The 15,542-nt window shown below is 33.6% G+C and overlaps 1 protein-coding gene across 3 annotated transcripts in view; it reads left to right on the forward strand.

The window, feature by feature from the left end:
- The window catches only part of Tsen34 (tRNA splicing endonuclease subunit 34), a 269,041-nt gene that overhangs the window by 60,540 nt on the left and 192,959 nt on the right, over positions 1 to 15,542 (forward strand). For all 3 annotated transcript variants that reach the window (XR_015043011.1, XM_085823678.1, XM_085823677.1), the window contains exon 4: positions 5,706 to 6,150. Coding sequence is in view for 2 of the 3 variants with exons in the window: in XM_085823678.1 (XP_085679804.1) it covers positions 5,706 to 6,150 (445 nt within the window). In the remaining variant the exon portion in view is untranslated. The remainder of the gene's footprint in view (positions 1 to 5,705; positions 6,151 to 15,542) is intronic.

Here is a 15,542-nt window from a genome sequence, read left to right on the forward strand (position 1 = left end):
TGATATTTTCAAATGTATTTTCAAAAATATTCTAATTTTTCCAACACACCTATTGCACGTGGCTTTTATACATGATGCAACAGCATTTTCACTTTTCACCCATTATTTATTATTCAATATTAGATAGTTACTGCAGAAATATACAAAATAAGGAAACGTTATTATAATAAAAAGTGTTTTACTTACATTTGTCGCAGAATCGTATAGCAATGCAAATGTCAAATCAAAACAGGTGTCTCATTGGAACAGATCTCACACAACACGTTCGAACTTTCAAAACAAATGTGGTAATTCTGTTTTCAATCGATTGAACACAGATGGCAGCATTAGAGTGAGAATTAGAGTTCCCAACGTTATAATAGCAAAGCCAATATATTATAGTGGGTTTTGCGCTCCCCACAGGTGTATTTCTCAGGAACATATAGGTGGGAAGTAATCTTCCCACGGCCCACGAAAGGGTTAACAGATATGCCAAATTTTGAAACACGCCAGTATCTAAATTCATGTATATCTTATATTTTACATGAATTTCTGAAAGTTATGAAATAAGTAAAAATGTCTGTTAGTTTACATAGATTAAAAAAAGCTTTACATTATGTGGGTAAATTTTATACAAGGTTGCCACGATACCTGGAAAACAGGGAAAAGGCAGGTAATTTAAATATTTTAGTCAAAATCTGGAAAAGTCAGGGAATTTCATACGCCGATCCCCCCCCTCCCCCAAAAGCGAGTTTTGCACCGACTGGAAGCGATCACTTTCTTGGCGAATTGTGTATCGCATGAGAGTCATTTGGACAGCTGGTATAGAGCCAATTTTCGCAGCTCCAATCAGATTGTCTTTTAGAAAAGCAAAGCAAGTTTCCAGAAACCTCAAGAATCGAGAGAATCGCACGTGCATGTGCAGTGCATGGTGAATTAAACAGAATACTTATTCTCGTATAAAACAAAATCGATTTAATCCTAATATACTATGAAAGTTAGAATCAAAGAATATGTATTGTTGAGAAGGAAAACTTCTCTGCAACAGGAGTGGCTCCGTTCCAACATAGAGAAAAACTGCTGCATATGCATGAAATATCTGTCGCCAAAGCTCGAAGCCGGTGTCAAAGTTCGAAGGTCACGTTATCAAGAGTTCATAAAATAGATTACGTTTAAAGGTTCTTCAAACTTTAAAGCAAAAGAAAATATTTTTCGCGCAAGTAAATTAAATAATGCATTAGTTATTTTGAGGGGGGAAAAACTACGAAAATCCGTGTTTAAATTATTGCGAAAAATCAAAGAAGAAACATTTTGTCAAAGAATGTTTCTTCTTGACATGTGTTCCTCAATTTCCTGCACATCTCATGGAGAGGGATTTTCTGGCTGCCCGGAATTTTCCCTTCGCTTTCAAGCAGCGTAATAGCATTACGTCTATGGAACCTTTCCTTCTTTGCATACGGGCCTGCTCCAACAATAGGTGCAAGGTCGTGCGGTGCACGAAGGCACCAGGCAATCATTAAAACAAGCAGTCTGTCTCGGAGCCTATATCAACAAGAAAATTATTGTCTTATTTGAACACCACCCCTGGGGAAGTCGACTCAAATAAAACCTTTGAAGCTACTGATTAGAATCTGTACCTAGGCAGTCTCGGCCACGGATGTTTAAAATAAGTCTTCACAGAACTGGAGTCATCGCTGGCAATGGCTGGTTCAGGCTCAATAGGGACCATATGGTACTGTCTTGTCCGTTCTGTTGGTTCTGGTGGAGCTATATAGTCAGATATTCATGGTTATCTGAGGCAAAACACTTCTGTCGGTGGAGTTGGCAAATTCAGTGAGCCTTTAAACTGCTTGAGGTTTCCAGTGAGCACGAGGAGCTTCAAAACTGCATATTCATATCCTTCGTGTGTTTCCCTCCTGAGGTCGCCTAAAGCCGAAGTCTATGTACCATGGCGTAGTTTTAGTAGGCCGGATTGGTGGTCCGGTCTGTCTGGTAGTGTTTAAGTGACTTGTTCTGTTTTCCCGGTTCTGCTGTCCGGGGGCTGGGACCCCTCTTGATGGCAGATGCTTTTTTATCTCTCCAGGATGGGGTGTGGAATGTGAGTTGCTGACTATTCCTGTCGACTCAGTCTTAGCTCTTCAGTGTGACTGATAGGTTAGTGGCTTCTTGGATCGCCTCTAGGGGTTGGGACGTTTAACTCTGTTAAGGCCGCCTCAAGCTCGCCAGGTCTAAGTGCCCCTTCCTTTTATCATACCGTCTTATTTTACCAGGGCAGAAGACATCTCAAACATGAGAGATAAACAGTTTTGAGTAATTATGCTCAAATTGTTGCTTTTCTGAATTAAAAAGTTAACCTATGATTAACATAATATGTAACTGCACTTATCTTTTTTTATGTAGGATAACAATAACAACAAGCGATAACCAAAAAAAAGTCACAAAAAAGTAAATGTTGCACAAATTACTACAATTGCAACAGTAGACACAAAATAAGAATTAAGAAATTTGACGTGTCTACGGCACCGGCATCTACCTTTACATACGCATCAGCTTCATTTACAAGATCAGCTCAGCTTATGTCAAAAACTGCAAAAAGCATTAACTGATAAAAATCAAAGCAATATAAATAGTATAGATCTTGTGCATGAACTGCAATTATTGCAAACTTTTGGAGAAAATGTAGCATCGCCGGTTGAAACTTCAAGCTGTATCATTGTCAACAACATAGCGGTGTACAGAAAAGAATTTTGGATATATCTCTAGATATCAGCTCTGAAGCATTTTTTGTGCCCTGTTGTAATCACAGTTTGGACCTTGTTGTTAACGATGCTAACAACAACAATTTATTCCATACAAATTTATTAGATACTTAAATTATTTTTTTTTAGTATTAAGATAATAAACAGTGTTAAGCAATATAAAATCTATAACAACAAAAAAAAAATTGATGCACTAAGAAGGAATCATCTGAACGCTTTGAAATTTCGTATGAATAAATGTTTTGACCAAATATGCAAATGATTAAAATTTGGTGTCCAATGAACGAATAGTGCGATCTTCAGTTCATCGGAACTGCACATCCTGAATATGTATAAAGAAGTTTTTCTTGAACTGTTGTTAAAACTTTCTGTTGCATTGCGATTTAGGATAGCATTCAACGACTGAAAAAAATCCCTCGGTGCAGGATTCGAGCTCATTATGAGCAACTGTCAGAGTTTAAAAGAGGTTGTATCATTTGATTGAAAGATGCAAGTTGAGTAAATCGGAGAATTGCTCGTCATATGAGCTGAAGCAATGCAGTGATTAGAAGATGCTGGCAAGAATGTGGGGACATTGGCAGATTTCAGCGTCATAATGGTAGCAGTCGACCTAAGGCCACAACCGATCGGGAGGACAGAATGATTGTCAAATCAGCTGTCACAGCGCCTGATTCATTGCTATCTGAGAGAGCGAAATCTACGCTCGTACCGAACGTTACTTTTATTGCCACCTGCCAAACGTTACACCACCTGTACACTATCAAGCCATATTACAGTGGTGCTTGGCTCGATCAGGTTGGAATAATGCTGACTGGGGACATATAGTCTTTAGCGACGAATCCCGCTTCCAGCTGTGTGGTGACGATCATCGAAGATGTGTCTGGGGACACCCAGAGCAGCATGTCGATACTGCTTTCATTATTGCACACCACACAGGCCCTCAACCAGGAGTTATGGTCCAGGGTGCCATTTCCCTCGATAGCCGGACACCTTTGGTCGTCGTTAGAGGTACAGTTACAGCACAGCAGTTCGTCAATGACATTCTGAGATCTTTTTCCTACCATTCCTTTTGCAGTACCCTGGCCTTATTTTTCAGCAAGATAATGCCAGACTACATGCGGCACGTGTTGCTAGGACCTATCTTACAACCTGTCAAACACTGCCTTGTCATCCAGATTGCCAGATCTCTCTACCAGGGAATGTTGATGACCTAGGCGAACAATTGGAGCAAATTTGGCAAGAAATACTGCAGACCATTCTGGAGTTAGATCAGTCTAATCTATGCCGTGTGGCAGCTTGCATCCAGACTAAAGGTGCGTCAACATTTTATTGAGCTCGTTACCTTGTAACTTTGAAATAAATCATTCAATTGTTCTGAAATTTTAATCATTTTCTATTCTGTATATAATCTTCCTAACCACCAATTTTTGTTTCCATCGGATGACTCCTTCTTGGTGCATCGATTTTTTTTGTTATAGAATGTATTTGGTATCCAATGCGTTTAGTGTATTATTTCGCTTCGCTTGCAGTGTTACTTTTTTAAAAAATAAATATACGTATAATTTTTCAATAAAAATATGAGTGTTTAACAAAGCACAAAATGTTTGCACATTTAGACAAACTGAAAGATAAAATGTAATTTTTTTGGTTTCTTATATTATTATGTTAATAATACTTCATTTTAAGTGTTAACAATGAGCAGTTTCCCTTTAATATCGTCACTGCATAAAGACACTCAGTAGACATTTGTACGAGAGTCGATTAGGCTTGGCGCGGGCCTGTTTACCTAGACGTTTGTTGGTTAGAATAACCTCCATGTACGGTACACACAGAATATGGAGACATTATTGATGAGCAGTAAACGGGTCATTTTGGTGTTGGCGACAGTTTTCAAAATCATGCCCAAGGCCTTACAGTATAGTAGGATTTTACCACAAAATCTTTTAAACCTTTTTTTACTTTTTTTTTTTTTTTCTTTTTAATAAACGCCTTATTTGTCATTTTGCAGTAAAATAAAAAAAATAGTAATAAGTCATCTAGGCTAACCATTAAATATAACTATATTCGCTAAAATATCGTTGATTATTCTAATTTAGTTTTTAAGTAATAATCTTTATTTTTATTATTAATTTGTATCATTTAATGCTACTTCTTTCCTCTAAATTTATTTATTATTAGTAAATAATACTTTCAAGTTTCAGGAAATTTTCTCTGGCAAAATCCTGAAATTAATTCTAGCAGTATGATGGCATGCCATCACGAAATTTAATGCACATATTTTTTGCTTATGTATGCTGCTGAATAAGTATAAAAAACCGGAATTAATTTAAAAATATCATTAAATATATCATTAAATATCATTATATATATTAAATATATATATATATATATATATATATATCAGCCATGTAATTGGCAAATTTATGTGTTCTCAAGTAATACCGTAATTAATTTACCTCTTAGCACAGCTAATGTGCATTATGCGGATACACTGAAATTTTCTTAAAACACACCTGGAAAACCTTGAAAAGTCAGGGAATTTCATTCTCCTGTTTGAGTGGCAACCCTGTTTATAGAACTGGCTTTCATTCATAAGATCTCTTATGTTGCCTTCAATGACTTATTACAACAAGAAATCCTAATTTAAAGTAAGAATTTCAGTCAAAATTTAAAACTAAATTAATTTTAATAAAAATTTTACATAACATTTTGTATTTTTATGTTTTTCTTTTCTTTTTCTTTTTTTTTTTAAAACTTCATGATGATTGCCTGTTCTAGTGTATATAAATTATATATATTAAAAAGTGGTTAAATTACACTTGTCACATTAAGCATGCATTTGAATCAAAATCTTATATTTCTCTTGCTGCTATGTAATAAAATGTATTTATTTGAGTTTGAATTTTTTGTTTTGTTTCTAATCTTTTAGTGTTAATATATATTAGAGAAAATTAAAAATTTTTCTAGCTTGTCTTACTGAAAGAAAACCGCAGGAAAGCAATATTAGAAAATGCTGATGAAATATATGAAGGGAAAAAGAGAAAATACTTGGAAGGTTTAGGGCAAAAAAACAAGAAGAAAAAAACAAAAGCAGAAAATATTTCTAACAACTCACAGTATATTGAAAATAATCCTAATACTTCAGAGAGTAAAGATATTGAACTCGAAGAAGCAGACTCAAATTCAGCATGGCAAGAATTAAAAACTCTTGATAGTTTAGAGACTGAAAAAAGAAAAGAATCAACAATTAATTCTCCCACATCTTGTTCTGAAACCCAGTTATTGAGTATTGACACTGATAACAATATTGATGCTGCTATAATAGAAGCAGATAAAAAAGCTGTAATTGAAGCTGAGCTTGCTAAAGTAACTGAAGTTAAGAAGGAACTATGTATGACTCAGTTATTCACAGGTATATATATATATATTTACTTGTAACATGATTTATGGATTTAAATTTTGAATAACTTATTTGTGTTAATATTTCAGTCTTTTATATATATATATATATATACAACCTTATCATAATAAATTTCATCATACAATTTTGGGCATATTGCTCACATTTTTATTTCATATGCTAGTTTTTAAGAAAGTATTTTGAAATATATGATATATAAAAAGTGTTGTCAGTTGTGTATTAGCAATATTTGCTGTATTGGGCTCAACTATTGTTAGGCATTTATTTGGTTCTGAGTAATGCATGAAGCATACTCTACTATAGCAATACTTAAAATTAGTTTCTAAATCTATTTTTAGATGCATTCATAATGTCTCCCATATTGGATTTGTATGTATAATGTGTTAAGCTCTGTTGACACATAAAAGTAAAAAAAAAAAATTGGAAACATTTCTCTTGGAGGGGGGGAATATTAGTTTTGTATTTTATTGGATGACTTTAAATTAAATGTGTGTTTTGGAATATTACATAAGACAGGACTCATTTATTAGCTCAATGTTTGAAATTGCATAGTTTGATCTGCAAGTCAACAGTGATTGATTAGGTAAAAAGTTATGTAACTCTTGTATATGAAATATGTGAATTAGAAAGTTGGCAAGTTTCTTCCTCAGCAGGGGAAAAACAGTACTTATGTGTTATCCTGTCAACTGCCGTTAAGCAGCGCAATTTAGTGCCAGTTAATGGATAAGCGTGACATCACAACATTTGCCCTTATGATAATTCACGTTTATTTTTATGAACAATGTTTTAAATCAACTATCATTGCTGTATTTTCTCCATGTATTAAAAAAATTATTAAAATGTGCCCTGCCTTGTACAAAACATGATGAAAGCCTTTTTACAAAGTGCAAAAATAAAGCAGATCAAATATTGATTGTTTATTATTTGGTTGTAACAAAAGTTTTCCGCCAAAAAACATTTTAATAAAGTTAGGGAAAAAAGCATGAAAGCAGTACTTTTAGTTCGGGTAATAATCACCACGCAAATCTATGATTTTCTGCTAATGTTTTGGTAGTTTTTCAAAGCTTTCAGCCCAGAAACTTGGTGATCGCAAGTCGAAAAACAGATCAACCTCATTTTAGACATTCTGTGCAGAATGGAAGATAGTACTAGCAAGATAATCTAAATGAGCTCAATCTAATGAGGTCAAGTCTAAATGAGCAATGTCTGGTCTATATGGTGGGTGTAGCAAAATATCCCAATCGAGTCCAGCCGGTGAATGCAGACACATGTGGTCTTGCAATATCTTGATTGAACATTACCTTTTTGCTCCAGAACTCAGTTCAGCATTTTTCCTTGATAACAGCGTAACATGGACTAGCATCTCGTTACGCACCTTCCTGTTGAAGGTTTCACCTATTTTTAATTATTCTTTGGAGATAATACCACAGCAGTCCCACCAGATACAAAGTGTGCTCTTTTTATATTCAAATTGCACTTTGCGTTGCTACCGACGGGCTCACCGGTCACATGCCAACCCCCTTTTCCACCTGTTGTGTTGAGGTAAATCCACATTTCATCACAAATGATGATCCGGTCCAAAATTTTGTCCTTACATTGATATTTGAGCAAATTAGTTCAGACCCAAACAAGTCTGACCTTATCTGCTTGAGTCAGCTCATGCAGCACCCAGCGATTGAACTTGTACATCAAGTTTGTGCGATGCACAGTACGACTAATGGACATGGCACTAACAACTAACTCCTTAGCAAGCTCTTGTGTTGTTGCATACTGATCTTCTTCCACAAGTTCTCACAGGGGGGGGGCACTCATCAACATTAGTAGGCTGGCCAGAACCCTCTCCTTCTTGAATGTCCTTGTTTTTGAACTTTCGATACCAAACCTTCACGGTACCATATGATACAACATTAATACCTAAAGCTGTACACATGATTTGGTGACATTCTGTAGCTGACTTTTTTCAACAGAACTGGAAGTAAGTAGTGGTTATAATCTGGTAGTGTGATATTTCCATTTCAAACACCTTAATGATAATGGTATTTGTTACAAATTTCAAAAAAACAGTGTACTAAAGCAAGTCTCTTTCTTTCAAATGTCAAAAATTGGTTGTAAAAATATGATTAAACACACCAATGTGAATTGTTTGCGCAGATGATATTTGCGGTGGTGGGAAACTTTCGTTAAAATTCGATAAATAGAGGTGTCGGATCTTTCAGGATTCTGTGGGAATGACTGGAGCAACTTTGGCTGAATCTCCATTGACTTTCATGGTTTGATGGGCAGCCAAAGTTCATGATCGATGGAATAATACATAAGTACTGAAAAAAATTACAAGAAAAAAATAGCCGGAAGAAATAGGTTTGTCTCATTGTCAAATGGAAGGTGTGGGTATGTATGTGTATTTTGTGTATTTGCTGTGAGATTTGCTTTTGAATTTAGATAGATTTTGTAACTGAATTTTAATTCATATCAATAACAAAAATAGCTAAAGAACATAATTATTTTAGAAAGAATAGAAAACAAACAAATTTAAAAAAAAATATATTTCAAAATTGAAACTGTAGTATTGTAAGAATTATCTACTAAAACACAATATTTTTTCCTTTGCATGTATTAACGTATTTCATGATTTTGAATGGATGAATTCAAAATAGGAGAAAATTTTTTCTAATCTGGCCAATCGGATATCGGTATAAAGAGTTAGATTTTGGAAATATTGTGTTCTCCATAGAGTTAGTGTCTTCCATGCCAGGAGAAAAAAAACTGGTCAGAAAAAATTGAATTTTTAATTTATTAATATTATTATATTTATATTTTATTCATATATAACATTACTATATATCTAATTAATTTAGGCAATTTCATTGCATGAAGTTTGGAGAAAATTATTTAATTATTTTGCTTTTGTGACAGAAATAAAGATTTATTTTCAGTTAAGTTAAATTGTTATTAGTAAATTCATCCCTTTCAGCAGTAGCGCAGTGTTAACTTCTTTCCTTACCTTCTGTGTTTTCATCACCCCAGTTTCTTCCACTATTCTATTCTGGAATGGGGTTCTTTTAGGAGGAACCCAGCCTGGATAAATTGATTTACAGCAGGGTTTTAAGTCCTTAGATTTTTTGGAATCGATTTTTGGTCCTTAATTTTAATCATCTGATTTCTATCTGTTTTTACGACTGCCATTTTGAGTGTGAGTTAGCATTTTGGAGGAATATTTTTGGCGATTCACTGACGTATATGGTTATCTTTTGAATGAGTTCATGTATTATAATTTGTTTCTATTTCTAATATAAATGATGGGATACTTGAGGTTCTAAGCAAGAAGTGCAAGATAAGCACAGCAAAATTCTTTTTTTTTTTACTTCCTTGTACGAAGTAAAAAGGAAGTATTGTAATCGCGAAAAGTTTCAGGCAGCATATTTCAACAAAAATATCCATTTTGACCGCTATCGAATGCAATTTAACGATGTCTTTGCGTGATATCTGTACGTAAGGACAGAATAAAATACTCTTTTCCTTCAAAAAAATTATAAAACTGCTTTAAAATTAATTCTGAAGAGAATTTTTTGTGGCGTCTGTACGAACGTATGTACGTACGTACGTATCTCGCATAACTCAAAAACGAGTAGCCTCAGAACGTTGAAATTTTGTATATAGGACTGCTATAACATGTAGATGTGCACCTCGTATTTTGGTTGCAATCGGCCGCACCAAACGTATATAAATATATTTATATATATATCCACTCTGTTACCCGGCTCGGTGATCTCAGTTTCTTTACTCTTATATGTTGGTAAATTGTACATTTTTTGCTTTAAAAATGATTGAATTATGTTGTTTTTATCTTCTGGTTAAGGATTTTATGCCTTTAGTAAACCTGTGTGCAATATTTTTAGAATTATCAGCAATTTTAAAGTTGTTTAATTGCCGCTAAGCCTTTTTTAATGGCGGGCATTGATGTTTACATTTGAAACAGGAGACTAGTGGATTTGTTGCCAATCTAGAGATACTTAGCTTCGCAGCAACAAAGATAACGCCTTCATTTGTTATTTAAATCATTCTTAATCCGTTCTGAAATTTTTTCGAGGAAATAAGTGTTTGAGATTTACTTCGTAATTTTTAATATAGATATTTTGAGTTCTTATATATTTTTGCCTTCTCACGAAGTGCGAACTGAATTAATTAAATGAGAAATACTCAATCGTTTGTGAAAAACTGTTTCTTTTTTGTTTTGTTTGCTTAATTTCTTTTATACATCATTCTAGCTTTATTATAGTATTTGAATAGAACATGTGGCAACGATTAGATAATTCTATTCTTTAAATGATATAAATTTTGTGCATTATGAGTTATAATATGAACGAAATATATAAGTTAACTGTTATATAATTATTGGATTATATAACAGTTAACTTAGTTTCCGTTATAAAATTATTACATAAGTTAACTGTTATATAATTATTAATACTGTTAAGTGAATATAGCGCCAGATTGTCGCTATCGTAAACAAATGCTAGAGTGAATTTTAAAGAATGCATTTATTCTATTGTGGTTTATGCGCTGTCGGCGAAGAAGATTTAATTCAATCCAATAAGTTTAAATGAAATGCAAGAAAAAATGCGTATAATTTAATATTCCAATACAAGGAAGTCATATGGTGTACACATCAGATTTTTTTTCTAATAAAGAGCTCTTAAACAACGTTTTGCTTTTAAGTATGTGAATTCTTTTATTAAACGATTCTAAATTTGGTGACTTATCAACATTTTGGCGATTTTAGGATCAGTTTCTATAATTTCAATATTTTGAATCTGAAAAATAAACAAGGTATAATGCTATAAAGCACAATTTATGAAACAGCTCTTAGCAAAAGCAAAATTAGCTATGTAATTAATTAAAAATGTCTTCTTTTTAATTTTTTCATAGTAAGAGTTTTTTCCATGTAATTGTCTCAATATTTAGAATTTTCAGAATATGCATCAGTTTTTCTCTATAAAATTAATTTTACTCTTTTTCCCTCTTCCCCCCCCCAAAAAAAATATTTCTGGCCTTTGCTGTTACAGAATTGGTAGGGATAATTTTTCTTTAGGATTTTAGATATTGCAGCTTAGAAAGTTTAGAAGGATTTGAAGGCAAGATTTATAGAGCTGATTCTAGAAGATTCGAGAAATATATGACAAAATGAAAAATGTCTCCATGGTATCAACATGTAATGAATGTATTTTACAGAAAGTTTGCAATGAATTTCTTACTTTTTTAGAGAATGTCTGGAAGAACAATGAAAACATAAAATTTGAATATTTTACTTCTGATACTAGAATCTTAACATGTTTATCCTCCCTCTATTTTCTCTACAAGCATGGCAAATATCAAAAATGCTTATTATCTTATCCCACGGGCAGGCATTATAGAATTGAAAGAAATTGAAGAAAGAAGTAGTTCGGAAAGAAATTGAAAACTTACAATTTAAAAGATTAATATGTCTTAATGCACCACACATGTAGCTGGCACTAGGCATTTTCCCACTCGATACAATCTCTGTGGATCCTAAATTCTGTTGCCTAGTGCCTTTCTAAGTGCTTCCAATGCCAGATCTAAATTCCAAAAGTTTTGCCATTTCTGAATTTTGTTCGGTGTGTCATTAAATTCTAAACATTCTTCCATATCAGCTCTGTAACCGACCTTTACCATATCTATTTCATATTTCTTCTGAATGTTCATATCACTAAAGAAATAAAATTAGCCGTTTTTCTGTACATTTTAAGGTCATTTAGTGTTTTTTACAATAACAGAAATCCTTAATTAAATCTAAAAAATCTAAAATGAAAAGGAAACGTGTTCAAGAAAGAAACTGAATACATAAAAAAAAATTATTCTTCAAAGATATGTGCAGTTATTATTATGTCAATTACCCAATTATTTATGATTTTAGCATTTACTATAATTTCCCATTTCTATTTCCTCATAGGATAGAGTTACTGAGCCAGATTAAATTTAAATTAAACTGTATGATCTTTGACTACTAATCCAAATTTTTAGTTTGAATTTGACTGTTCTTGTTATGCTTCACGCCTGTCTGGGGTTTTTGGGCTATTAAACTTTGACCAGATCAAGTAAACCCTCATAGGTACATTATGGAGAGGTTGACAAGTTAGGAGACAAAGCACGCAGAAACTAGCGAGAGAGCAAAGGTTTGCATATAAAGGCAAATCTCTAATTGTTAGAAAAGATGCTTAAAGAGAAGGAAATCTATATAAACTAGTCAAAATGTTTGGGAAGGCTTCAAATTAAAATGATGGATAAATATTTTATTGAGTGTTGTCGATACAAAACATGAATGTTTTATAGCTTTTAATGTGTAATTATCCTAATATCGTTTAAGAATCAATGCCATAAATTACATGTATTTGTAAACTTTGAAATTTTAGTAGATTTTGATTTTAATAGGGTTTTTCTTAACAAATATTGTTAAAAAATAAAATTTAATAGTGGCCATTTAAATCCCAAGGTAATTAAATAGTGGCCATTTAAATGACTAAGGTTATCAAACTACCTAATTCAATTATTTATAACTATAATTTTTGTTTAATTATGTCACCGTGAGCTGTAATTGATTTCGTTAGCATCAGAACATGCCTTTATGTATTAAGTTCTTTTAAAATAAGAGGCTTATTTAAATCTTTGTCTGATATTGTAGTTTGAGACATAGCGATAATATGCTTCATGTCTGTCAGAGGTTTTGGACTTTTTTACTTCTACCAGATTAAGTAAACCTTCATATTTACATTGTGGAGAAGTTGACAAGTTAGGAGACAAAGCACGCAGAAACTAGCGAGAACAATGGTTTGCATATTGAGACAAATCTCTTAATTGCTAGAAAAGATGCTTAAACAGAAGGAAATCGATATAAACTAGCCAAAATGTCTATTAAAGCTTCAAATTAAAATGACTGATAAATATTTTGTTGAGCGTTGTTACAAATACTAATATCGTTTAAGAATCAATTTTAAAAATTACATGTATTTTAAACTGTGAAATTTTATTAGATTTTGATTTTAATAGGGTTTTTTTTAACAAATGTTGTTAAAAAATAAAATTTAATAGTGGCCATGTAAACCCATAATGCTTAAGGTTATTAAACTACCTAATTTAATTATTGATAACTAACTGTTTATTCTTAAAAGTTATCTCAACATATTAAAGAGAGTTATTGCCTTTTATTAATACTCACTGTGGTCACAAGATAAAATACAGAAAAGTAAAAATTTAATTAAAACTTTATTCTTTGCATCTATAGTGAGACTTAAAATAATACATAACAACTTATTACCGCTGGTGCTTTAATGGCTTGTCTTACCTTAAATTAGTATATTAACTGGAAACCCCTGGAAATCTTCATGAAGCTATGACACTAACTGCATCAAACAGAGTCTGACAGACTTTCAAGACTTGCCAACCAGACCTACATCAGTCCTTTCAGATTTGTTTGAATCAGCAGGTCTCTCTCTAGACAAGCAGCAGTGGTGACAACATTGAATCTTTTGTTATGAATCATGCTGATTATGATCTTACTTCTTATTTTAACTCATGCAGTTTGACATAAAATCTACCTGCTATTTACTAAACCTCTAGACTGACCAAATATGTGACAAAATGAGACATAAAAAAAGGGTCTAAGGGGGCGGATTGAGAGCAGCTAGACGACTCCCTAAAGCATCCCAAATGTGCTCAATAGGATTCAAGTCCGGGAATCAAGCGGGCCACTCCATGCGCATAATTGTTTCCTGTTGAAGATAATCATATATGGTGCGAGCCCTGTGTGGTCTTGCATTGTCGTCCTGTAACAAGAAAGCATCATCTATTGCCCCGGCATATGGGCACACATAAGCATCAAGGATGTCATCTCTATAAACATGAGCATTCACGGTTCTCCTTGCAAAAACATGGTGGTCTGTGCGTCCACCCAAAGAGATGCCACCCCAAACACAGACACTGCCTCTTCCATATGCATCTCTTTCACGGATGTTTAATGGATGATAACGGGTTCCAGGTTCTCTCCATATCAAATAACGCCTACTATCGCGTTCTAGACTAAACCTGGACTCATCCGTAAAGAGAGTAGCCCTCCATTGCTCACGCGTCCAGTGGACATGTTGTCGTGCCTACTGCAAACGGTCCCTGCTATGCCGTGACTTGAGCGGCACGCAAATGGTTGTTCACCTCGCATACAGACCACCTTTGTGAAGCCTTCTATGCACATTTGACGCTGACACCAATCTTCCAGTGGCTGCAGCAAGGGAGGATCTAAGAAGAATCAGAGTAGCGGTTCTATTCCTGAGTGCACATAATGTCAAATATCGGTCATCCACGCTCTTTGTAGCAGTTGGCCGTCCTTAGCTGACCTCCTAAGTGCCGAATCTGTGATTTGAAATTGCCTCCAAAGTCTATGAACCACAGAAGGACTCCCGTTTAGCCATCTGGCAACTTCTGTTTAGCTTTGTCCTGCCTCTAGTCTCTCAATGGCTTTCTATCGTAGTTCTGCAGGCAAATGATGTCTGGAGATCATTGTTACGAATTGGCTATCTCCGATTTCTGATGTCACTATCACAGTGAAATATCTGGGCTTGCTCTCAAACATGGACTTTTATGCTCCTCGCAGATGACGTATTCCGAGTGCAGCGCCACTAATTTGCATATTAAGAGTTTTACTCAGCTACTCTTACTTGGCAACATATTCAAAATTTACACGGTTTAATAATTTTTGAGGGAGTTATGGCTATTTTTTTTTATTTTTCCTTAATTTACGATAACCAGTGTATATGCTTTACGCATGCGCGCGTTGAAAGAAATGTTTAATAAAGTAAACAAATAAATATTAAGTTTTTTTGTAAATTTTGATACCGTTTAGATCGTAATTGCTCTTTATTTCATAAGTTATGTTTTCATATTTTTAATTTTATATTTTCTGCATGCCATCTTACCAGATTTAAACTGATGATCTATAATCCGGAAAAACCAATAATCCGGAATGGCTGAAGTCCCGACGAGTCTGGGTTAAAGACTTTCGACTGTATTGTAAATGTAAAATAATTAATGCTACTTGATAAATTGCATAAAGCTTATTTTATTCTCAAACTTATTAATAACTATGTTAATTAATTCATGTTTTAGGAATCTGTTTTATTTTTAGGATGGTATTACAAAAGGGAATTTCAGGCATAGATAATATTTTTAATTGAAATTATTCAGTTCCGATTTGCTCATAGGTCCTTAATTTTTTTCATTAATGGTCCTTAAAAGTACTTAATTTCCATGTGCAGAAATGTGTATGAACCTTGTTATAATAATTTTACAATTACCTAATATTTTTACATGATGTATCT

Source organism: Stegodyphus dumicola, chromosome 9, assembly GCF_044657685.1.
Source record: "Stegodyphus dumicola isolate Sdum_Otavi_A_Nest chromosome 9, ASM4465768v1".
NCBI classification, from domain to species: Eukaryota; Metazoa; Arthropoda; class Arachnida; order Araneae; family Eresidae; genus Stegodyphus; species Stegodyphus dumicola.